This window comes from Urocitellus parryii, chromosome X (genome assembly GCF_045843805.1).
Source record: "Urocitellus parryii isolate mUroPar1 chromosome X, mUroPar1.hap1, whole genome shotgun sequence".
NCBI lineage: Eukaryota > Metazoa > Chordata > Mammalia > Rodentia > Sciuridae > Urocitellus > Urocitellus parryii.
In genome coordinates this window covers 105,763,526-105,791,273 of record NC_135547.1, presented here as the reverse complement: position 1 = coordinate 105,791,273, position 27,748 = coordinate 105,763,526, and the positions used below count along the sequence as shown (strand labels likewise).

At 31.9% G+C, this 27,748-nt stretch overlaps 1 protein-coding gene across 3 annotated transcripts in view; it reads right to left on the bottom strand.

Annotated features, from left to right (window-relative positions):
• The window catches only part of Dmd (dystrophin), a 2,014,880-nt gene that overhangs the window by 1,242,401 nt on the left and 744,731 nt on the right, over positions 1–27,748 (bottom strand). For all 3 annotated transcript variants that reach the window (XM_077794046.1, XM_077794047.1, XM_077794048.1), the window contains 4 exons: positions 19,299–19,460; positions 6,738–6,848; positions 6,198–6,371; positions 4,015–4,170 (listed from right to left, as the gene is read on the bottom strand). In XM_077794046.1, coding sequence (XP_077650172.1) covers positions 4,015–4,170; positions 6,198–6,371; positions 6,738–6,848; positions 19,299–19,460 — 603 coding nt within the window. The remainder of the gene's footprint in view (positions 1–4,014; positions 4,171–6,197; positions 6,372–6,737; positions 6,849–19,298; positions 19,461–27,748) is intronic.

The following is a 27,748-nucleotide window of genomic DNA, read 5'->3' as shown; positions in this document are numbered from 1 at the left end:
GAATTGTTCTGTTTGGCAGATAGGGTTATGCTGAGGGTCAAAATAGGCAACAGTTTGAAATAAATTACTTAAATTACTTCTTTATTTCCATTCTGGGATGGCTCAAAGAAACTGGTACCTGAAAGTTCATGGCAAAAGTTTATGCCATATTAAATTTATTACTTTACTGGTAAAGAAAATCTTGAAAAGATTTGGCTTTGTTACTAAGTGATCTGAAAAGTAGATTTCAAATTAGTCTAACCCATAAGGAAATTGGTTAAAACAGTAACACTACCACCACTACAACTGCCCAGTTGAACAACATGCCCTAGATGTAATAAGTAGCACTAGTACACACACACACACACACACACACACACACACACACACACACACACAAATTGTATACATGCATACAACCAAAAGAGAATGCATCTATAAGCATTAAAACAACACCAAAGGTAAAGATATACATAAAGAACTGAAAATGCTAAAATTAAAATAAACATCCTGAAACTCAAATACAAATTCAAAATATTCAACCAAGTTTATTAGTTCCTTTACAAGAGGTATGTATGCATTTAAAAAAATACTTAGTTGTTGAGGTTGCAAATTCATTTTTTAAACTGATTTTTCCCTTCTATTTTTCCTTTAGGGGAAGTAATGATATCTGCCCTTTTGACTGCAAGGATTTTATTTGTGTGGGGGAGGAAAAAGCATACCTTATGGTGTGTTTATATGCATAGTTATTATTTTTCTATATACTATTGGTAGAAAAGGATTCTAGATTCAATATTTCAAAGAAACTCTATCTTCCCAGAGCTAATGCATTATTGATTTCTCTTTATTTTATTTTGTTTTTGTCTAGCTAAATAGGTTTTGAAAAATCAGGAGACACTGCCACCTTAAGGAAAATTGAGTTTTATACTTTTTTATGCATGTGGAGAATAGATACATTTAAACGAGTGCCACCTGCAGTAAAATGTTTCAGCAGTCATTGTTTTATGAATACTTACAATTATATTTGGGGGACAATATAAGTATTGTTATTCATGTATATTTTCATAACAATCAAAGCATAGAAAGACTTAGAAAATGGATTACGGTTATTACTACAAGTGTTAGGTTTAATATTTCTCAATAAAATTAATTAGACATAGAAACTATTTTATTGATTAAACAATAAGTTGTTATTTTTATTTTGCCTTTAAATATTTAGCATATGATTTTAATCTCATTATCATAGTTACTCCCCCCATGGACTTTTCTGGATGCCTGTGGGTAAGACCATGTACAAAAATAACATAATTGTTTATTGTAAGAAATATGCTATGGACTTAATTGTGTAACCATAAATTCATATTTCATTTATTTTTATTTTTATTATTTTATTAAATTATTTATTTTGGGGTGCTGGGGATAGAACTCAGGGGCACTCAAACACTGAGACACATCCCAGCCCTATTTTGTTTTTTATTTAGAGACAGTCTTACTGAGTTGCTTGGTTCCTAGGTTTTGCTGAGGCTGGCTTTGAGCTTGTGATCCTCTTGCTTCAGCCTCCTGAGCCACCAATCCAAATTCATATTTTAAAATTCTAACCCCTGTATGACTAAATTGAGTCACTACATCTGGTCTTTGGAAAATAATTCAGACAAATAAGAACATAAATATGGGGTTCTAATCTGAGAGGATGGTGGTATTATAAGAAGGAGACAATGATTTCTGTCTTTCTGCAAAGTGAAGACACAGTGAAAAGGTTGCCATCTGCAAGCCACTAAAAGTCCTCATCTGGAACTGACTGTGATGGCACCTTGATCTTGGACTCCCAGCCTTCAGAACTTAGAGAAATAAGTTTCTGTGTTTATGCCACCTAGTCTACTCTATTTTGTTATGGCAGCATGAGTTATCTACTACAAAAATGTAACATTATATTTGGGAGACGATATAAGTATTGTTATTCATGTGTATTTATTGAATCTACAGATCACTACTCAAAGTGATCTGTAGATTCAATAAATCTCTATAAAAGTTACAATAATATATTGTGTATATATATATATAATATATATATGTATATATATGAGATACAAGACAAATACAACTATGTGAATTCTGATGATGTTTAAATTAGAAGGGTTCCCCATTTTTAAACAATAGGCTTTATTGCCTTTCATTTTATTAAGTAAAAGCACTGTTTTTGAAGATGTCTTGAAAGTCAACATGCAGACAATAATTTTTTTTTCCTCAGCCAAAGAATACATGACTTATAGTCTTTTTATGAGATAGTATTTACACATGATCCCTTAATCATTAATGTTTCTAAATTACTATTTACTCAAAACATAAATTCTTGCTCTATGTTTATTTTTGCTGTACTCTGCAATGCTATTAAAGCATAATTTCTCAGTATTTCTTTTGTTTTTCTTTAATGATATGACTAAGTGCCAAATGGCTAAAACTAAATATCAGCTCTCAAATATATATTTTCAGGGATAAATAAAGCTTTACATCATTATGGGAGTCATTCATTTCTTAATAATAAACTCAGTGCACTAGTAGTTTAATAATGTTACTTTTATGGTTTTAAATTTTAAGCAATTCACTCAATGCCATTTTATGTCAAATTTACTGCTGCAAAGACAAAAATTTGGGGTAAGTATTTTATATCAAGGAAAAGCTCACATAACAATTTATATCTGAAAAAGTAAACTGAGAAAATAACCTTTTACAAAATATTTTTTTCTTAAATAAATAGACTCAGCTAGATGCAGTTGTGCAAACCTGTAGTATCAGCTACTGGGGAGGCAAAAAGGCAGGAGGATCACAGGGTCAAGGCCAACCTCTGTAACTTAGCTAGACCCTGTCTCAAAATAAAATAAAATGGGCCTGGGATGTAGCCCAGTGGCAGAATATTTACACAGCATTATGTGACTTTGAGTCTGATCCCCAGAACCCTAAATAAAATTGATACTCATTGACACAATTTTAGTGTAAGGCACCCTGATTGAATGATAAACTGTTGAGTATAAACATAACAGGTCTTCTTAATTTAATAAATTATACCATTAGGATTATTATTAGAGGTTATTTGATCTATAATTAGAGAGTAGAGATTTCTGCCTCTTTGTCCCCCTACTTTTTTGGCAGTGCACATTAGGCAAGGACTCTATCACTGAGCTATATCTCCAGTCCTAAGACTAGAAATTGAAGAAACACAAATAAATTGAAATATATCCTATGTTCATAAAGACATAGCTAAAATGTTCATACTACTCAAAGTGATCTGTAGATTCAATAAATCTCTATAAAAGTTACAATAAATATATAAAGGACTTATATATTTATATAAGATATAAAGGACTTAACTGCCTATTCATACTATCTCATTAGCTATGTGGAGTGGGTTATACAAGATATGGCCACATGGGGAAATAATTTCTGTGGCATGAGCCAATTCCATTACACTAAATATGATCTACATGGAAAGTATCAGCTCTACTAGAACAATTATAAACACATGATAGTTTATAATATTCACCAGTCTCCAAGTTATCATACATAGATATATACAAGGGAAACAAGGCAAATTTAAAACAAGGAACATTTTATAACTACCTGATGGGCCTATAAAAACCTCCCTGAGTTCATATACTTTTCAATATAGTACCAAGGTGAACCTCACTGATTAATTATTGTTTCTTAAGAATTACATATAAGCTGGGTGCAGGGACACATGACTCTATTTCCAGCAACTCAGGAGGCTAGTGCAAGAGGATCCCAAGTTTGAGGCCAGCCTTAGCAACATATTGAGACCCTGTCTGAAAATTAAAAATTTTGAAAAGGGCTGGGGATGTAGGCCAGTGGTAGATTGCCCCTGGGTTCAGTCCCTATTACTAGAAAAAAAAGAAAGAAATTACACATGAAAAAAGACATGCCTGTGTGAGAAAAAAAGACAAAGAGAATGACAACAAGGATTTTTGTGCAGTTTATAAGGAAAGCGGAAAAGTAGTGTTTGTGATCTCAACATGCACGCACCTTCGCACCCAGCTCATTATAATGCAATTTCAAAGCTGTCACTCTTTCATCAAGCTCTTTGGGGTTTTCCGTCTGCTTCTTCTGTACAATTTGACGTCCGGTTTTTATCACCATTTCCACTTCAGACTTCACCTCACTCAGACTTTTATACAAATTCTAAGTTAAAATATAAAATGAAACATAAGAAACAATGTAAAATCAACTCATAATATTAAAAAATACAGGGTTTCACCTTAAGGCTGTTTGGTTTCCATTTTTAATGGAGTAGTATTTGCAGCTGTTGTCAGTATCTAATGTTTGCATTTCTTTTAATTTAATGTTTCTATTTGTGATTATATATATATATTATATAAAATCATGCATAATTTGCAGCTTTTCTTATTATAGTAGGAGTGCATCATACATATTTAGTTCTTTAGTCCGAGCGCATAAAGGTCATTCTAAATATTACAAGATTTCTGTTTGTTAAGCGTTAAATAATCCTAGCCATGAGTTTGGATGAATCAATTCACTCAATCACTGGATATTTATTAGTGTCTATCATGTACCATAGAGTATTTGAGTCACAAGGGAACCTGCAGTGAACAAATCAACATGTTCACTGTTGTCCTCGTGGTGCTTAGGGTAAAATTTTCAGATGATAGTTTCAAAATATATTGTCATATATAAGAATGGGAACTAAATTTAAATATATTAATTCTAATTTTTTTTCTTTTTGGTACTGAGGCACTTAACCACTGAGCCACATCCACAGCCTATATATATAAAATTTAGAGACAGGGTCTCACTGAGTTGCTTAGGAACTTGCTAAGTTGCTGAGGCTGGCATTGAAATCATGTTCCTCCTGCCTCAGCCTCCTGAGCCACTGGGATTATGAATGTATGCCATTAATTTAATATTAAATAAATTAATCTTTCATTTCTCCTGGAAAAATATGTGTTTGTAGTATAGGTTCATGTATGTTTGTATATGTACACTATATATAATGTTTTATAATATAATTTGTTCAGCACTAAACACAAATTACTTATTACTACTAAGAAATAAACTTGCTAGTAGATAATAGTCTCAGAATAAAACTGGGTTTGTTTTCACTTTTCAGTTTAAAATCAATGTGCAAAAGAAGCACTTTGTAAAGGCTGAAAAATTATCTGATTAATTAAGGCTATGGGCATAGTCTATTTCCATCTTAATTCCCTGTTTGATATCTGATGGTAATATTCCTTTATCAATTATGACTTATGTTTGGGCTTTCCAGATTACTTTTACTTCATCTTCCTTCTGTCTTAGAAGATGTCAAAAAATATATAGGCATCTGGAAACATTGAGATCATTCCTTGCTATATGGCAATCAACTATATGACTTTTGGAATCAGAGATATTTCCAAATGTCTTATTCTTTATATTGAAAAATATCTTACTCATTTATCTTAGATGAAAGTCACATATATATAATACTTAAAGAACAAAATGCTAAATAAACATTTCCACTTTTAATGCTAATAATATTCAGTGGTTCATTTTAGGTGAATTTAAACCATGATTACTCTGAATATACAGTTATAATAATACTTATATTGTTTTCCTAGACACCCTCACACTCCAGTTTATGTTGTCAAAGGGATCACCTGACTTGGTGAATTTCTAATAACAGAGAGAATAGAACATATTCCAAAGTCAAATTAAAACACAATTTGGAGTAAGAGTACTTGGGATATAATCTTGCTATGCCCCTCACAGTTGTTTGTCTTTGTATCCTCTTACGTAATCCTTAGCCTCAAGAATAGAGATGACTTGTGTACATTACTTAGCTTACATGGCCCCCTTTGTTTCTGAAATCGTGATTTATATTGAAACTAGTGATATAGTTGTTCCATATAGATCAATATGCTTCCTTTCTTGATTTTCATTTAAATATATGTATAAAGTGCCATAAGAATCATATAAAGACCTCTTCTGCATTCTTCATAGTCCTTAGAAGAATTTTACATTCAAAAAAGACACTTAAAGAATGACATTTAAGTGGTTCCAATTACAGTAAGAGTTACTGTCTCTCAATACATGGCCAATTTTTGTTCTTAACCTTAAACCTAATTAGTTTATTTATTGCAGTTATCTAAAAGCAATTTTCATAATAAGGAAATTCAAGGGATAGCTGGTTACTTGCCACCAGGTATACATACCACACAATGATTTAACTGTGACTGTACTACTTCCTGTTCAACACTCTTTGTTTCCAGTGCAGGCAAGTGCATCTTCACTTCATCTAAAATCATTTTACTTTCTTCTAGACGCTGTTCAAAATTGGCTGGTTTCTGGAATAATCGAAACTTCATGGAGACATCCTGCAATTTTTTCTGTAAAAACAATGTAAGGAGGCACCAATTTTATTTTGCCTTCCATAAAACAATCAGTCATATTTTTATTAATGCATTTTCTTTCCAAAAATGAAAAGTAAATATTTTTTCTAATCAAACAAAAGAATACACATATTTGAGAAAATGCAGTGTTTTTTCTTAGTCTGATATGAAATAAAAAATAATCTGTTAATATTTTATCTTTAAAAGGCACCAAATCAAGAAAGCCCACACAGAGAGGCATTATAGTCTAGTTTTTGAATAATGCTTTCAATATCACTGTTGCAAAAATCAACACGTCTAATATACACTAGAGGTTTAATGTGTAGATGAAACAAGATCCTTAGTTTATGCAATAAAATATACCTGTGCAACATCAATTTGGGATAGAACTCTTTGGGTAGCCTCCTTTCCTTGGTTATGTTTCTTCATTTCTTCTAAACTGATCTCATGACTTGTCAATTCTGACTGGATTTTCTGTTGGGAGAACAGCATTATTAGTTAGAATAATCTGAATGTTACTACAAAGGACAATACACTTTTCATGAAGATAGAATTTTAAAACTCTCCTAAACCATTACTAAAATGTAGTCTCCTTTAAAATGATAGTAACCACTTTCTTGCCTATCATAAATTATCAAAAACTCAATCATTTACTACTTCCCTATTGGGATAATACTGAAAACTAAATGATCATTTTGACTAAATGATAACAACCAGCTATGTCAGACATCATTTGCAACCAGGGAATTTTCATTTATATCTAATATGTAGAAGTGATACTGTTTTATCTTTGAAATTACACCCCCAAATGACCAATAACAAGTTGTTAATATTTATAAATAAGCTGTTTTACAGGGATAATATATGATGAGAAATTTGCATATGGATAATGTTCCTTAATAGTGATCTTCGATCATTCTTTGCCATATTTCATTTAAATTTCAGGGAAACTATAGATCTAGAAAAGAGAAGTAAAATGTCTCAACTGTCATTTCTCTTTGTCTGATAGACACTTAATAGCTTCCTACAGATATTCATTTATAAACTCTGAGTAACTGTAAATTTTATTTCCATATTTTCTATACTCAATCAGGACCTTAAAATTTCCACTCAAAAATATATCTTTAGTTGACTTATGAATTTTTAACCCAGTTATAGGTATTTATCAAATCCTGCAGTGTGCAGAAAACAATAAATTCATTCATTTCTTTCTGTCAGCTCCAGCAAAAATCAGCTAGTAGTCAAGTTGTTTTAATTTAAAATTCATTGCCAGATCATCATACATGAGAGAAGAATAATCTTAATATGTACCACAGTGCCCATAAAATTATCATGCAAAACAATTTGTGCACTGTATATTAGTATACAATAATTTTTAACAATTGAAGTCAATTCTTGTATTATTAGAAAATATCATTGATTTTGCTTAGCAATTACTACAAAGAGCTATAGCCTTCAATTGAGTAATGAAAATTATAATAAGAAAATGGGCTCAGTGTTGGATGAGTTCCTTCAGATGTATGGTTACAAATTCCAGACATATCTTAATATAATTCGGTAGCATAATGATCCTAAAATCACAAAGTTAAATCAATTATGAATTAGTTAAGTAATAAAAATTCTGCCTTTAAATTATAGGCTAAGGTAAATGTATATTTTAATATATATATATAATATTTTCATTGGTTAAATAACTATCATGTGTGGAAATAGTGATATGTTCTTATTCTTCAGAACCCATATAATCTGGGGGATAGGAATTGATCTGGATATCCAATGATATTTTCAGAACAAGAAATGCTGAATAATCTACAAAATTTAGTGGGAGTATGTAGATGGAGTGACACTTATACAGGGGGGTTAAATGTTGCCACAGGGAAAGTGGTAAAGTAGAAATGTGACTGATTAGTAAACATTGCAGGGAATAGCAGATGCTATAGGAACTTTATGGTCAATACTTTTCATCTATGAAATGCTCAACCCCTTCAAAAATATGGAACATAACAACCATGTCTGTGTCACATAATTCTGGCCACCATCAACCTCATGAATAATTAGAACATGGAAAATGCATGTGTAGAGATATATCCATTAGATTTCTTCTAAATTATTTAGAACCAACAGTAAAAAGTCTGGCCAAATTCTGTGGATATTTAAAGCTGTATTTTGAAATTGTGCTTATGAAATTCTAGCTTATGGTGCTGATTTAAAAAATGCAAAATCTACTAACAGAATGTTTGAACTGGAATTTATTTCCCAAAGAGGACTGTAACTGCAGTACCCACAACACAGGCTACTCTCACCACTCCCCTGTTAAGTGGGTTTATTTCTTCACTTCTTTAAATCTGAATTGGTGTTTGGACTTCCTGGGACAATAGAATACAGTTACAGTAGAAGCGATTCTCCATCAGTTACATCAAAAGTCCTTATCTGACCTGATGGCTCCTACTTCTGTCTTTTTGGAACCCTCACTTTTAGGGTTCTGTCTCTTAGAATCCATTTAAAACAGTATGTTCCAAGAAGTCCAAGCCACATGAAGAGGCCATAGGTAAATACTTCAGTAAATAATATCAAGTGATCTGACAGCAGGCAACTGCTAGCCATGCGAGTGAGTCACTTTGGTGTCCAACCCAGTTGAGTTTACAGGTTCTTCTACTACCAAGTAACTATACTATCAGCTAACAAGTAACTATAGTTATAGTTAGATATAGTTAGATAACTATAGTTTATAGTTAGATACCCCCTTGGGGTATATGGTATAAATATAGTAGATACCCCAAGGGAGAACATCCACTTGAGCCTTTTTTAAGTACACAAAACCATTACAGATAAGGATGAATGGTTGTTACCAATGACCAACACATGAGCTCTAGAGGCTTTCTGAGTAAAAGCTTTTCTGTTGCCCACAACTTCCTTGAGACATCGTATATGCTTATGGAAAAATTTTCTTAACCAATTTTTTGGCTTTAGTTATTTCAATTGTTTTTGTGTACACAGGATTCCAAACTAATGTACTGGATATGTAAGGCAACATAATTTCTATTTTTAAAAAAGCATTTCAGGTTGAGAAATAACAAGATGTGGAGACAAGGCACTAAAAAGTACGAGGAATTTGGCAGAAATATAACTGGAAATGTAGGTAGAAATTAGCAACTAAATGGTTTTATGTCCTAAATGAATGTCTTTTAGTACTGTGAAAATGAAGCACATTTTAAAATTTGAGACTATTAGAAATGAAAAATAATTTCAGTAAAGTTACAGAATACAAAATCAGTACAAAACCATTAGCATTCTTATACAACACTAGTAAATTTGCTGAGAAGGAAATCATGAAAGCAATACCATTCATGGGAGCTACAAATTAAATAAAAACCTATTAATAAATTTAACCAAGGAAGTGAAGTACCTCTACAATGAAAATTACAAAACACTGATAAAAGAAAATGAAAAAGACACAAAAAATGGAAAGTCCTCCCATGTTCATGTACTAGAATAATATTAAGATGTCTACACTACACACAGTAATTTACATACTCAATGAAATCCCCATAAAAACAACTCAGTATTTTTTTAGAAAACTAGAAAAAAACAACTGTAGAATACTGATTACTAGAGGGTAGGAAGGGTATGGGGTGAAAGGGAGGAAGGACAAAGGTGTTGAGAGCCACAGCCAAAGGGGCCCCAGCAAACTTCCAGCTGCCAGCAAACTTGCAGCTGCCGGCTGATGATTGGCTCACAGCGGCCCCAGCAACATCTAGCTGATTGGCTCCTCTGCGGTGATGTTCATTGGGCTGTTTTCCTGCCCTTCAGACTGCCAGTTGATGATTGGCTCACAGCGGCCCCAGCAACATCTAGCTGATTGGCTCCTCCATGGAGCTGCTCATTGGGCTGTTTCCCTGCCCTTTCAGACCACGGAGCTGCTCATTGGGGGACTTCTTTGGCTCCGCCCACATGACCCAGCCAATTGGCCTCAAGAACAGGAGGATTGTGGGAGGTGGAGAGGCTTGTGGAAGCCGGTGGTGGCAGTTGGGCTCTGAGGGTTTTTTCCTGAGGAGCTGGTTTGCTTGGAGTTTGTAGTTCTAAAAATAAAGTTAGTTTCTTTTGACAAGTGGCTCCTGAATTGTGCCCAGCCAGACTGTGGCACAAAGGAAGATTGGATTTGATCAGTATACAATGAAGATATGTGTTGAAATATTACACTGAACCACATTAATATATACAACTAATACATGTTAATCAAAAATAATTTTTAAAATAAAATGATCATAATTATAAATAATAGTGTTACTGATAATACTCAAAGCAACTGAAGAAACTCACAGTGAGACTGTGTCACTATCAATCAGCAATATTTTGAAATAAGCTGATACATTTTTGATCACAATAGATCATGTATTTGTATGCATATATACAGAAAATTAAGGAGAGGGTGTCAATGTATCTTTGTATGATATGTATTTATTTTGATGTTTTCAAACATTAAAGAGAAAAAGGAAGGGAGGGAAATGAGAACTCATGGAAAACACAGGCATTTAGGGGGCATATAAAAAAAGAACACCAGAAAATGGGGGGATCTATTTAGAAGAATAAGATAACCAGGACAGAGAGAATGTCATTTTAATCAAGTGATGTAAGAATTTTAAGACTTCGAGGGAGGTCAACAATTTCAGTTTTGAGACAGATCAAATGAGATAAGTAGCAATAAGGGTACATTAGCTGGTCAATGAGCACTGTATTTGGGACAGTGTCAGTAGATAATGAGAGCTGAAATCAGATTTTCAAGGGATGAAGCCTGATTAAGGATCATGAAGCATCCTTATGAAAATAATTTTAATGGTTTTTGAAGACTTTGACTCAACACATATTGAAATTCAGGTCAATCAGATTGGAATATGTTTTAAGGCTACATGAAGGCAGCTAATGGGTAAAGTCATTTTTAAAATCTAAGAAGTGATTGGAAAAAAACCCTATGGAAAGAAAGGGAATTGGAATAAAGAACAAAGGTCATATATAGTGGCAAATATTGATAGGGGAAGTAGTAGCACTTCTTCAGAAACCACAATACAAAAATAAGTTTTGATGTGGAGAGGCAAGAAGTTGAATTCTTCCTACTTGATGCTCTTGAGTAATTAGATTGGAATAGCATCAGGAGAAATAACAATGTAGGTCTCCGGGCTCTGACTTGACACCTAGGACAAAGCACTAAAATGTTCTGAGTCTCAGTTTTCTCATCTTCAAAAAAGATGACAACTCAGCAATGGGGTTTGATTAGAATGAGTAGGCAGCACATCTTGAAAATTCTCATAAATAGACCAAAAGAATAGATGAGGTAGTCTATGTAAAAATATCTGTTCAAGTTGTTTGTGCAAAAATTATTCACAAATTGTCAGTGATGTTACATATTTTCTTATAAGGATGAGACCTTTCCTATATCCTAATCAAATTATTGTAAGCATTTACCATATTTATTTACAAATATTAACATACTCAAGGAAACATGGCTACAAAGTAAATTCAATTACCTTTAAACTATTATACTGACTGTTAAACTATAATTTAAAACTAAAAATATCTCCCAGATGGACATGTATCACACAAAACAGAAATGTAATCTAGCTTGCATATTGATAACTGAATTAAGTAAGTAAGTGTTAACAAGTTATTCAGCATGCACTATTCAATTTCACAAAGTGAGAAAAAAGTTTTTTATCCTATTTAGGCAGAATGGAGTAAGATAAGCAGATTACAAAGCAGAAATATATGTTATATTATTGAAAAAATTCTATGCAAAGAGGAATGTTAATATTTATTATAAAACCTGGTAAAATTTTAAGATGCTTGCATAATTGAAATTGTATATAGCCATAAAGGGGTTTTGACAGGGTACAGACTAAGAAAATGTGATCTCAATCTAGCCAGTGGGAATCACAGCAGCAAAGATGAGGTTTTAGATATGAAGAGTGTGTATGCATAGTTTTATGGAAGGAAATACTGAATGTGGGAAACGTAAGAACTACAGTGTAGAGGAAAAAATCAATGTGAAGTTATCAAACCTATAACTAATCATTTAATTTTCAATTTTTGCTCTGTGTTGATTTTTCTTAGAGAGTATCTGTCAAGATTCTGAAAGCTTGGTGTTACAAAACAAAGCAAGGACAATCTGAGTGATAATTGAGATACAAGTCTCCTGATGTTATATTTCACATTTTCCTTAAAGAATCACACTGGTTTCATGATTCATAAATAATAGAAACAGTAAATTTCAACAGAAACATAGTTAAAGTAGCAAAATGAGGTTACTTATAGAGGACAACTATTTATGGTCTAACAGGAATTCTCCATCTACTACTTTTGGATTAATTAGATATTTTCATAAAAGTAATATAAAGCCAACTATATCATCTTGCTATTGCAAAAAACTAAAATACATGTGATCATATAGCAAGCATGTACATAATTAACACTACATATGCAAAGTTAAAAAAAGGAAGTAACAATTGTAATGAATATAATCCTTTTTTTTATTAAAGATGGTAAAGGGAAAAATTATAGAACAAAAAAATCAGTCAAACATTAAAGACATTTCCAATATAGCACTTTGCAATTAACTGAGCTAAGAGCAGAGCTTTTTTATCATGTTTTACCTCATCAGACCATTCTCATATATCAAATTAATGACAGAAAGTGGCAAATAAAATGAAGCTGTAGTTGGCTAAAGTATTTAATAGAATACAGGAAATGATATCAAATAATTAGTGGAGCTTTTGTAATGTCAAAGAAAGGAAATGATTCTAGAGAAAATATTTCAGAAAGAAAAATATTAAAAGATATCATGTTGAGTCCATTTAATGATTAATAATGCAGTATAACATACTGTATTCTCAAGAAGAAGAAATATCCACATATAACATATACTTACAAAATTAAAAGAGGAAAACGCATTTTTCAAACATGGGAATGTGAAAAAAATATAACTATGATCACGGGCACATTATTTTTAAAATTTTATATCATGCTTCATTATAACTTGACAAGCAATAAAAGAAGAAATTCACACAGCTTTTATCACTATTTGTTTAAAAACCTCCTAAATTGATTAGATAAATTAGAAAGAATACCATCTAGAAATTGAATTTTACATCCTTGGTGTCCATTTGTGGTCACACTCCATTCTTACCTCCAGCATCAACTATTAATCATTTGTCAGTTGTAATGGTCAAATAAAACTATGTGGATGCTTTGAAATATTAGATATTCACATTGTGTAGTACTTGAAAAATATGTAATACATGAAGAGGCTGAAGTATATGCTTCACAGTCATCATTACTTTTTATGTGAAAATTTACATTTTGTACATTTATATTTTGGAATTCTTCCAAAGCTCTGAACTTTGGCAATATCATAAGACACTATGACAAGGTATCATGATACTATTAAGTTCCATTACAAAAATGTTTTTCAATGGTTATGGTAAACTTGGCTGGCCATCAATTTCTTAATGTTGATCTTCTGTGTTCTCTTATGAGCTACAAGATGGCAATGACCATTTTGGGTTTATTCACTCTTTAAAATTTTTGCATTACCTATTACATTTCTCTAACAGAACATTAGTAACTAATCACTTGTGGAATTCAGTACATTTTAAAAAATATTTATTGAGCATCTGCTGGGTGATCCAACCCTCTTTCAGTTGAACATTGATAGAGGGGAATGCAGGTAGACATAGAAAACAACTAAAAAGCAAATTAGAGATAAAATTTCACATAATAAATGTTAAAAGAACAAAAAAAAACAAATTCTGGCATGATGGTGTTAACTGGATGTGCATTTTGGATTAATTATTCTTTGTAAGTTATTCTGTTTTATATAAGAGAAACTGAGAAAATACATTGAATCTGAATTGCCTCAAAATATAGAGTACTGTGAGAATCTTCATTGTGACTGTAGTATGAAGCTTCTAGTTTCATCTTTATATTTAGAATTTGTGGAGGTATTTTTTACAATAAGATACTAGAATTTAATTGTAGATTTAGTGTGTACACTTCTGAATTTATCATATAAAATTCACATTTCTTTACTATAGAGTTTTTCTTAGTCCATGATGTGTGGCATGTATCTAATCTTGTAACTCTTCTCCAATTCTTTGTTATGATTATTTCCAACAACTAAACATGTCAAAATAAAAAAAACAGTCATTCTAAGTTGGCAAATAATCACTTCTATATACTAACACATAGAGGTAGTAGGCAGGGTTATGACAGATTTGACATTAAATGCACAGAATTTACCATTGTATCTACTTTTAAGAATAAGAAAATTATTTCTGTCATGGGTAGGTGAGAAATACTTGGGCCAAACCTCTATATTAGTCACTCCTTTTCTTCTTCTTTGGTTAATTATCACATAAACTCAATCTGATAGACCAAAAGACACATTCATGTCTTTATTTTTAAGCTGCTGATTTTGATATTTTGCAATGTTTTCATGTATCTATGATCGAGTATATTCAATGTGAGTAAAAGGTTTAGCTACTATAAACAGAATACCTCAATTATGAATTTTTCTAATGTAAAAGCTAATGTAATCAGCTTAAATTAACAACTTTGGTTTAAAAAGTTTCTTTTCTATTTACTGGTACTATATGGGAAGCAAAAGAGATGGAAGGAAGAAACTGAGTCTGTGGTAGATACCCTGGGATGTCAAAAGTCCCAGCATGGCCAATGAAATATTAGCACCAATTTTCTAATTTATTTTGATGTCTTCTCCGTAGATAATAATTTGTTTTCTAAATTAGTCTATTTTCATTTCTTGATTCATGAACATAAATCTACTCTGTGGGAGATTACAAAATATGGGAACTGAAATATGTGAAATACATGAAATAAAATGTTATGCTATTATAATTGCTGCTGGGAAACTCCCTGCTTCTTGCAATAATCTAAATAATATGGTCATATTCTCCTTTGCAAAATTTGAATCAGCAACACATAATGACATGTATAAATTTAACAGTTGCCTATGATATACATATCATTCTTACATTCAAAAACTGAAATTACTTCAAAAGGAGAAAAAGTGTGTTGAAGTATTTTTTGTAATTTCAAGAATTATAGACATGTGAGTAGCTATTTAAACCTACTTATCAGTGACCCCTAAATTTATTTAGAGGCACATCCAAGCCAATTAACACATGTGATATTAGAAAAAAATGGAAATAAGAAGAACATACTGAGTTCAGTCTAAAATATCCTTACTGAAAATCCTATTGGTCTAAATTATTTTGTGAAGTAGATCTCGCCATTTTTCTACCTTCTCTACATTTTCTACCTTCCCCCATTTTTATAAGAGGGAGAAGACAATTGAAATATGAGAGAAAATCATAGTAATTTGATTATCACTCTCACTTCCTTTCATTGACATCTTGACAAAGCCATGGGTGAGGGAGAGTTTTTAAAATTTGGAATGACTGGGTATACCTAGATTCTGACTTGACTGGTACAGCCTGGATAGTTGATTTTTGGCATCTTAGGTGCCAAAACTTAACCTGTATTCAGTATATAGTGCTGGAAAACTAAGACATACACAATATAATCATGACATGTGTTTATTTGCAGTTACATAATTTTGTGATTTTATTTTTATAATTGTTTCAAAGAAACACATGGCTTTATATTTTTAATCATAATGGTTTTAAACTAGTTCTTCAGTTTCTGGTTTCTACTATAGAAGATATATTTCTAGATATATAAATATTTGCCTATGTGTTTTATTCCATTTGAATCAATACATTACCAATTTGGTTTTATAGTTTAATAAAACTTGGCAAGTGAGCTGGCACTGAGCAGCTGAGCTGCAATCATACCATTTAAGATTATGGTTTGGTTATGGGCTATTATTCGAAAGAAAATACTCATAGGTCATGCTATGATGATATTCTTGTAGTATTTAGTTTTATTGTCTAAGTGATTAAATTTTGCTTTTGTGAGTTCACATCTCTAGATAAAAAAGTAATTTTTTCAATCCAATTCAGAAACAAAGGGCTCAATTTTCTAATTATGCCAGATAACTTTGAGTCAATGCACATGCTGAAGAAGTAGGAAGCTCTTTTTGGTCATATAGTTAGTCAAATGTGAATGAAATGAAGTACCTTGGTTTACATCTACTTTTATAGATAATAGTAATAATCAGGAATTTATACATATGGCACACATTTCCTTGATTCTGGAATGTTTTTATAGCTGAGGATCTCAATCAATCTTAAAAGGCAGGAAAAGGCAAGTCTATTAACAGATTAAAATTTAGTAGCAAAACTATCAGTATACCACACGGTGGAGTAAGATATCCACAAATCTGTTCTATCAGTATTCACAGAAAATGTAAGCACATATTGAAAAGAGCACTAAATATGGCAATGTCATTCATTTTGTCCTGATTCTCAGAGATGAATTAAATTAACTTGCAATTTCTGAAAAGGGAAAACAAAGCCATTTAATCTTTTATTTAGAATAAAATTTTACCCCCATTAAAGAAACACATTTGTTGCTGTTAACATAAAACATTAAATTTTCACCTATTGTGTATGTATGTCATATATACACAGTTTGAAAAATGTCATTTTGGTGGCATTCTAAGTAGGACTGGTGTTTGACACACTGTGATTAAGTTCTTATTTAACAAACGACTTTTTTACTCTCTATTTGTTTCTTACATGGGATTTTCAAATTGAGCTTTAGGAAATGTAGTCCTTGAAGAAAATCTAAGTATTGATAACTGTTCCAGGAAATAATTCATTTATTCTCATCTTAAAATAAAACCTTAAAGAAGAAGAATGTTTCAGTAGCTTTTAGATGGCTTCCATTTCCCAATATTATATATTACCACTGGGGGATTCAATATTAAAAAGTATCTTGACAATGCCAGTGCAAATCAGAAATATATGGTAAATGAATTTGAGCTTCTTAGTACTCTAAAATCTCTTTGTTGAAGTAGATTGGAACTATCTTCATTTACCTATGTTGAGCTGCAAGTACTTCTCAACTGCTACAGTTAATACTGCTTTTATTATCAACTTTTAAGAGTATAAAAATATATTAAAAACTAGTATATCATATTCATATCCAAGTAAAAGAATGCATGCAGGGTCCTATACCATAACCTTTTCAGTTAAAGAAAAATGTTTTCCCAGATTCTCCATTTTTCTTCTAAGCCAAAAAAAAATCTTTAGTCTATTTTGGATTTGCTACTTATATTTTCATCCTACAAACCTCATGATTAATTCTTTGTATATTTTAAAGTACAAATTTATAATTTTAAAGTTTAATATTTATTCTGACAATTTTTTCCTCACTCCCATTCAGAAAGTTTTGAGCATTCTTTAATCAAACATTCATTTAAGTTCATATCACTAAATTGTGAAAAAGAACTACTTATTTGTATTTATTTTATAATTGTGAATTCCTTCTCAATTCAGCTAATTATTTCTTATTTCAATATCTTGCATTTCACTAAGATCTGACTGTAAAATTTTCTGTATGAGTCGAATTGGGATGGTACCAGGAAGAGTTAATGTTAGAGAACTTGACTAGACTTTTGCATTTATTAAAAAAAATGTACAGACTGGAGACATTAAGATGCTCAATCATGTTTACTACCATCCTCCATTTGTACTACTGTATTTACTCTTGCTGTCCCAGTGAAAATCTAAGATAAGAAGTTTTTAAAATCAAGATTTCCCCCATACTTCCCCTTTTTCACCCTACTTTGAAATGGTGTGCATTCCATAAGGAATTCCTCTGCTCTGAACTTTTTGAGCCTATCAAAACTACCTGTCCTCTTCCCCACATTCTGAGCAACTTTCTAGGTCAAACATAGACAATATGGTATACTAACCCATGCTATTATGGCCACTGATGCCTTGGGCACCAACTTCACTGTGATTCAATGCACTGTAACTGCACTGGAACCATCATCTACAATCTAGTATTTTACCTCAAAACTGATTGTAAAGTGAGAAACTTCCGGTATCTCTAGCAGTCAGCACAGAGAGGGCCTTTAGAATTTATAGATTATCTTCTAATGCCCCTGACATCACTGCTAGTATATTTAAGTTACAAGCTCATAGGTTGGCTCATAGGTTCATAATATGCATATAGTACTCAAAAAAGTAGCTAGATTACCTTAATAGCAAACAATTCTAAAGACACTTGATAAATAATACCTTCTGATACTTTACATGCATTTAGAAGTTGTTTTAAAATACTTAGCAGTTTAAAAATACTTCCAAAGTTCAAAGGAAATTTAGAGATGACATAAATTTACTCATTTTAAATTCAACTTAGATGTGATTTCATTATTATTTTAATTCTCATTCTAGAAAATCTGATTAAATACATTTCACAATTTGGATTAAATATGAGTGAATGTTTCAGTGTGCCCATATGAGTGTAACCATCATGATCAGTAGTGATAAGATGCAAATTTACCTAATTTAGTGCTATCAACTACTTTCAATACATTATCATAGAACCAGAAATCATATGACTTGTAATCCCATGATAACAAAGATGACTTATAATTCCATGATAACAAAATGTTGGAGACTACTTTGAGTACCATAAAGATATTTTCTTTACCATCTACGTTACTATGGTTTCTATGTTTAGCATAGTTTGAAGACATGGATAAATGCCAGATCTCCCTGCCTTTTAAGTATCTCTATTTGAAATTCTTGTATATACTTTGAAAAGTAAATTTCACAGTACTATCCTAGCCCTCTTTTACCTCTCATCTCCAAATAGTAAACTCAATCAAATCAACCCTCTATATAATTAGTTAAATAATCATTAAGTTAGAAACTCAGCAACCTCCAGTTTGGATAATAAAAATGAAAGAACAGAAGCTCATTCCCATTTAGTTGTACTTGCCTGTGCTTCCTGAGGCATTTGAGCTGCATCCACTTTTTCAGCAATATAAGCTGCCAACTGCTTGTCAATGAATGCAAGGGATTCCTGAATTAAGTGTAAGGATTTTTCAATCTCCTGGGCAGACTGGATACTCTGTTCAAGCAACTTTTGCCTCCTCACGGCCTAAAGAGAAGAAATCAGAAGAGAAGAAATCAGAATGAATCGGTCAAATGTCTACTCTTGGCGATTGTTCTGCAGTCCTGCTGCACAGTAAATGAAGATTCTACACTTCCACACCACCTTTTTGTAAGATAGATTTCGCAGCTTCCTGCCACTCATTCAGCTCCACTTATAAAAATAATAAAATAAAAAGAAAGAAAAATTAGCACATAGAACTAAAAACCAGGAATCTCAGTAGGAAAAAAAAAATAACAACATAGGATAATGTACATCAAGGAAAGAGGCTGGAAAAAAACATTAGCAAAATCATCTCAGTCACTGCAATCTGTCGTTCTCGAGCTGAATGTTCTTCCTGATCTCATTATATAGTTCAAGAGATTTGGTTTACTTAGAATAGGGTCATCGTCATCACAATCCAATTCAAGACAGATAATCCACTTCCACCAGTGAGACACATATACAATCTGTTCAGAATCGGCTCCTTTTCAAAAAGAGAATTTTAGATAACCATCTGGTTAAGGATTTGTTTGGAATACTATTTCAACCAGCTTTGAATGGTTGTTACCCCGTTCTTTCTTTCACAATTTGGATTATGGAAATTGTTTGTACAATTGGATTTGTGTTACTGCAGAAGTAGAACAAATAATAAGTAATCCTAATATAGCTGCAATTAATTTTGATTGTTACTGTAAGTATGATTAGGATAATTTAACACTTTTCAAGTATTAATAGAATGTTGAACTGATTGCAAAGTCTCCCTTCAAGGATGTGTTCACCTTTTTAAAAAAGTAGTTTTAAAAGTATAGAACAGGGGCTGGGGCTGGAACTCAGTGGTAGAGTGCTCACCTAGCACATGCAAGGCCCTGGGTTCAATCCTCAGCACTATATAAAAATAAATAAATAAAGGTATTATGTCCAAATACAACTAAAAAATAAATATATTTTTTAAAAAGTATAGAACAGGGTGGCCTACTTACTGGCAATTCATTAAGTCATGTATCATATAGTATATGAGGTATAAGCCTAATTATCTGGCACAACATAAATCTCTTTCCCAAAGACTATCATTAGGATTTTAAAAATTATCTTTGTTTTTATATTATACACAGAACACTAGATATTATATAAATCCTATAAATGGTGATTCTTGAGCATAAAAGATATTCAGTGAAGCTAACCTATAATTCAGTGTTGCTTGAGGAAGAATAAACTTTAAGGGATCTTGGACTAAGGGAAAGGAAACTGGTGTTTGGTGGTGCAGGAGGGGAGAGAGTTTTTCCTTTTTTTCTTCTGTACAGTAAATCTTGACTTCTTCAACATGTTATTTTAGACTTCCCTTTCTTCTCATTTTCCTCATACTATTAATTTCAATTACACTTCACGTACTACCATACTCCATACTACATCTTTCTTATACCTTCTAAATATTTCTTGATTTTATCATTTTCCCATTAACCTAGTTGAGATCATTACTACACCATTCTTCAAACCTGGAACCTGCCTTTTGGCTGGTATCTTAACCTCCAACAACCCACCTGTAAAATAGTTACAGTGTGTTCCCTTGAAAATGAACTTATGGTTGTCTGGTTAAAATACTCTAATAATTCTTTTCTACCATAGAATAAATTTTTATTCCTTATTATGGCTTAAAAATTTCTTCATGCTATGCTACATGCCAATATTTTCTCTATTTCTTGCTTTAGATATAAAGATTTTTTTATTTTTATTTTTCATTTCTCAACATATTATGTACCCCTCTATTTTTGTCCTTTAAAGTTTTGTTTCCTTTTCCCAGAACAATATCATACCCAATTTTCTTTAATTACTAATTTATATTTGTCCTCTGACTCTTGCCTCAGAAATGAGGACATCTCTTCCAGACACCTATTCTGAGGTGCTCTCATTTTAGGGAAATGCTTCTATGATCTCCTTGAATTTGGGGGGAATGGTTTACTAATTTTTGCAAGTAAAAATTGTACACATTTATGTTGTATATTTTCATATATAAATGTGGTAGAGAATGAATCAGATTAAGGTATTAAACACATGCATTATCTCATATACTTATCATTCCCATGTTCTGTGTTATATTTTGTATTTGCTTTAAAAAGTGCCAAGCCACATTGTAATTTCTCATTAATTGTGTTATTTACTTTAGACTGTAAGCTCTAATCTGCTCAGAGATGATGGCTGTCATATTCATTGCTCAATATCAGTTCCTAAAACACAGCCCGATAGCTTTGTTTGTGATAGTGTAAATGGTATAAAAGAGGGATTTAATGGGGAAAATAGTTCAAGTATCAAAGTCCAAAATGGATTTACAAAAAATAATAATAATAATTTAAAAAGGTGACTGCCACTCAGAGATAAATCCTTTGGAGAATAAATCTCCCTATTATTTTTGTATGAAAAATATCAGAATAGGATGGGGTATTATTTCAAGCAACTTTGTTCTATTTCTATTAAAATATTCTATCCATGATCAATGAACAAGACCTTGCTCTATACTCTAATTCAAATATAGTTTATTTTTTTTCCAGTCAAAACTTCAACTAGAAGTTGCATCACATAATAATTCAGAAAACATTTTTTCTGGTTATAATCAGAGCTTTATTGCAGAAGAGTCTGTAGCCTATCCAGAGCTCCTCCAAAGAAATGGATCTCTAATGATAAAATGTCAGCATTGTGACAAGTGGCTGAAGAAACTTTCCAATCACACAATGCAGCAATTGCCTGCTCAGGCATTGTTTAAATTTAGTCCTTCATTGGCTAAAAGTAAAAACAACATACTTCTCAGTGCACATCTGTAGAATTTCAATGTAATTGAACAGGGTATAATATCTTAATCCACATATCTAGCCTCAATCTTTAGAAATCTAACTTTCCATATTCATGAGATCATATGGGCTGAAAGGAACAGTATGACCTAAGAGATGATGGCAGAGTTGACCTCAGGTGAGTTGGTTCTTTGCCTGGCCTGGCAGTCAATAAGACATTGTTTTACACAAATTCTTTGATCATCCCAGGCAGTGAAAGACCTGATGTCAATCTAAGCTTCATCCCAGGCAGTGAAAGACCTGATGTCAATCTAAGCTTGCAGAATTCTTTGAATTAGTCATGGCATGAGCTGGCTTCTATTTCTAAATATTTTATTAGGCAGACCCTGATGAGATGTCAGGTCTGCAAATGTTCTAAGAGTCTATGCCACTTCACCTATGCTGTGTCATTGAATGGAATGGTAGAACTCCTGAACCATAATCAAATTTTTGTTGTTATTCCAAAATAGTGATCAAATGTTGTTTTAAAATGTTATTTCTAATTTCAATTTTTTTCAGTAGTGGAATTTAAACCCAGGGGAAGGTTAAACAAAATAAGGGGAAAAAATTGTGTCAGGGCAGCAGGGGATCCCATGAAAATAGAACTGAGATCAGCAGAGTAGAGGAAGGAGATTGGGGGAAGGGGGAGGGAAGAGGATTGAGAAAAGGGAAGAATGATAAAGTGAAATTGACCAAATTATGCTATATACACATATTAATATACCATAGAGTATTTTAAAAGCACTATTTTAAAAAAAACTATCAATAAATGAAAGAAAGACCAGTAGAGGAGAGGAAGGGAAACAGGGGAGGGAAGAGAAGAGGGAAAGGGGAAGTACTTGGGACTAAAATGGAACAAATTATATTCCACACTTGTATGAATACATCAAATTTAACACAAATATTATGTATAACTACAATGCACTAAAAACATTTAAAATAAAATGTTATTTTATGTCCTTAGCTAATCATTAAAAATAAAAGAAATCAATTATATAGACATAAACAGCAAACTTGAAACACACTAAAAGATTTGTACTCAACAACAAGAATAAGGAAATAGAAATCTGAATCACAGTAATGGTTCCTAAGCAAAAATATGATGTATTTTATTCCAACCATTTTGAAAAATCAAACAAAACTAAGAAAAAACATGAAAATGAAGTATTTTTTCAAAGAATTTTCTAATATAAAATAAAAAGTTTGAAAAATAAAAAAATCAAAAGTTTAATGACTTTTCCTGGCAAAGGAAAGTCATCTCCATGGTGAATTGATTATTCTTTACATTCCCATTTTCAAAATAATACATTAACCTTTGTGTCACAATATTAAAAACAGTTACGTCAAAATGCAGCATGCCTAAGACACTATAGAAGAACAACTTCTTCACGTGAAATAAACAATTGAAATTTGGAACTAAAAAAAATCAATTTTGAATGTGAATGCATGCTTAAATATAAATAAAAACTAGAAAAGTATCCAATAACATTTTTCCAAAAAATAACATTCCTGAAAGAAGCTATATGTCCTATACTAATTAAACTCAATACAAAGACATATTTTTTTTTGTTTCATTTAGGAGATGATGGGTAAGCTCATGAAAAAAATAAATTACAAATGTGGATGTTTTCACTACTAAAATATAATCTGCTGTGAAAAGAATTATAAATATCTTTTTTCCTTATGGGTAAGATTTCTAGCTAGTAGAAAATGTTTATTAAGCACATCATATTTTAAAGAATTAAAATATGCACATTGTCTCTTTCCATAGGAAGGCTGCAATGAATGCAGTGACAAATTTTGTAGCATTCAAGGATAAAACATTTTCTTTAGCCAAACAGAAAAATTGGAAAATCAAACATTTCATGAGTTAGTGTGAACAATTTCTCCTGCCTAAAATTACCTAATACTGGCTATAATTCCCTTCTTTGCTGCACAGTCCACAACACACACACACACACACACACACACACACACACACGTATACATATATACATGTACATACACATATTTATACATACATATGTATAAACATGCATAAAACACTGAATACATTATATATAGGCATTATATATACACATTATATAGGGTGATAAATTACATATATGCCTAATGTATACACATTATATTGTATATAGACATTATATAAAATATAAATCTTATAAATCAATATGCCAAAATAAAGAAATTCTCATGGAAAAGATAATTCACACTATGAATTGGTTTGAATCTATGAAAATAATTTTCTTTCAATATCTATGAGAACAAAAGTGGGGATGCAAGTGACTTGTCTTTTGTTTCTTTTTTATAATGAGTGTTTTTTCTTGTTATGGTATTTATTTGAGGTTGCAAAACAGGAAAAGAGAGCTTTGATAACTGAGTTCTGTTTGGGCAAGAGCTTGAAAAAAAGATTTCATTGTTATCTCCTTGCTGTGGGGTCCAGTGTACAGGACTTAAGAATCTGATAAGTCTTATGGAATGGGAAGAATGATTGTGCCCCAAATGCATTTTGACTTCTTAGGATCTTTGACAAGCCAGTGTTTTCATCCAATAATGTAATAACCATGTTTTCAGCACCTATTATGTGCCAGATATCAGAGATTCTTGGTTATTTATGTTTCTTTTTTAAATTAGTGCATCTAGGCTTAATATTATAAAATATACCTTTTAATTTACCCTATATCATTTTTTTTTCTTTAATGTGCTGAAAGTTCAAGAGATATGAGGCTTCTGAGATGTGCGAGATATGGATTTTCTCAGGAGTTGTAGTTTTTTTGTGTGTTCTGTTTCAACTTAATGAAAAACATAACAAAACAAACTCAAGACTCCTTGTGAAGACATATCACTTGGAGATCTTTAAATTTCTATTTACTAATCTTTTTCTTTAGGAAATAAGGAACAGATGTCAGATGACTTTTTTTTTTTAAATGGGAATATTGCTTATCATTTTGTAATAAAATAAACTTATTTGTTTTTAAGTATTCATCAGTGCAGTCTGGGTATATAAAAGGTTTTTATTTACAGCATTTTTTATTTTCTTCTTAATAATGAAATATTTTGGCTAATATTAAGTCTCAGTTTTTTCAGTGACTATTAGTAGGTGAATTTCAAGACTAAGTAGCACATTCAGATGGGAATAGAGAAAAGAAACTACAAATTATTCGATTTGCTGCTTGAGGGACAGCATTAATTAGCTACATCTGGAATATACATACTTGCAGAATTTACAGCAAGAAAGAATATTTTCTTAACACTGATGTTAAGATGGGCATAGGTGTCCTGTAAAAGATGTGCTAAAACCAAATCCTACTTATCTGGGTCTTCAGAAACTAAGAAGACCAATGTGAATACATGAGTTTCAATTATTTGACAGGCACATTTCAGTGTACAAACAGTCCTGACGAAGAATTTTCCTTTCCTAAATAAAGTAGTCTGAGCTTTACTGGGCCTGACAATTGGTGCAACTCCTTATTAGTATTTTTTTGTCACCTACTAAGAGGACGTAGTTTATCAAGCACCAAGTAATAAGGACATTCAATTCAACTGAATCATGTTGGTGGGTTTGAAAGCATTTTAATAAATGCTTTCCTGCTGACCTGGATCTGTATTTAATTTAAGAGCTAGTCTGAAGCTTTATCATTATGGTTATGAACATTGTTCTTTCTTGTTTTAGAATTCTGGCTATAGTCTTCAGGTGAAACTATAAATACTAAGTTTTTCCCATTCTACCAGATGGATATAACATCTCAAAAGAAGCAGGGAAGTTGACCTTCCCTCATCACTCCACCAAATCTACTTGTGCCAAAACTCTCTGAAGATGGGATAAAGACAGTGGGCAGTCTGTACTTCCCAATGATAAGTGTAGTAAATATTTTCCCATAGGTCAAGTGGAAACTGGACAAGGCAGACTTCTTTTAGCTAGCAAGAACATTGTAGTCTAAGAGTAAACCAAAGTCAAGAGACTTTATATTTGGTTAAAGAAATGGGAAGGTGGCAAAGCATCTGAAAGAGCTTTTAAAGTGTGCAGTTTTAAGCCCCAAAGAAAGCCAAACGTTTGTGTCCCTGTTATACAAAAGACAAGAACACTACAAAAAGGCTAGTTAATGGAAGACTTTGTCTTTTTTCCTTCATTCCTTCTTCCTAGACCAGTAAACAATGTGACCTAGATAGGGTAAATAAAGGGGATATAGGTGTAGGAGAGAAACCTATTGCTATTTCTTTCCAGGACAGGTAACTTAGGCCACGGTTTACGCTTGAGCTGAAAACGGGGAAGAACATTAAGCTTAATGAAATATTTACATTTTAGGTAGAACCAAATAAAATTAACTATTATCAGAGGCCAAAAAACAATGGGATCAATTCAAGATGCCAGTAAGAAAGATAAAGCAACTGCCTGGTTGAGCTAAAATCATTGCACGTGTGTGCCCGATGAGACAATGCATCCTACTACTAACAGTCCAGGACTTTAACATTTGATAAACTGATGGAGTTGGAGGAAAACAATGGAAATTAGGAATAGATAGAATGTGGCCTAGGAAAAGATAGGAAATAGAGTATTGAAAGCAAGATGTATAGATGATGACAGACTTGAGAAATAGTATATTGAGAAACAGTGAGCAATATGGTAGTATGTAATTAGAAGGCTATGAAAAATATGTTGATGCTTTTGTCTCATTCAATTGCACATTTTATATCCTTCCACCAATATCAGTGGATGTAAACAGTCAACCTGAGAACTACTATTCTACCAAATGCAACAATTTGCCTACAGATTGATAAACTTACTTAACAACAAATTTAAATTTCTAAAGCACAATTTTAAGGTTTTTAAGAGGCATACTGTGAAAGTATCAATCTAGGAATGTATTATTTTTATCTAGAACAGGTTCTCGAATTTTTTTGTTGTTTAGAACTAGCAGGAAGGAAATACTCAGAGAAGCTAAAGTTTGATGTACATTTTGGAACTTACTATTACAGATCTCTACAAAGTTGCCTGTAAAATTTCTGAATGTCTAGACTTGGTTAAAATAGCTTAAGGAAATAATGCTTTTCAAGAAGAATAGAGTTAGGAATTTGCAAAGGAAATTGAATGGAGATTATGAGAAAAGCAGAGGGAGAATAAGAGAATTTATATTAGGAGGAACAACTTACTGATGCTCACAGTCTCAGCAAACATGAAAAGATATGCTTTGTTGCTTTTTTCTTTTCAAATTAATCTGTACAATTTTTTTTTAATAAAGAAAGGAGGTCCTAGGGTCTTCCTTGGTAAACAAAGACCAAATGAACATAAACTGTGTTGTTTTATGCCACTTTAGACTTAACTCTCACAGGGGGTACTGGTGCAATTGGAATTGATAAGAATGTAAGCTATAAATAATCACATAGATATGCATATGTGTTCATATACATGGTTTTTAAATATTACATTATACACAAGGAATAATGATGATGATAATAATAATAATAATGGAATTT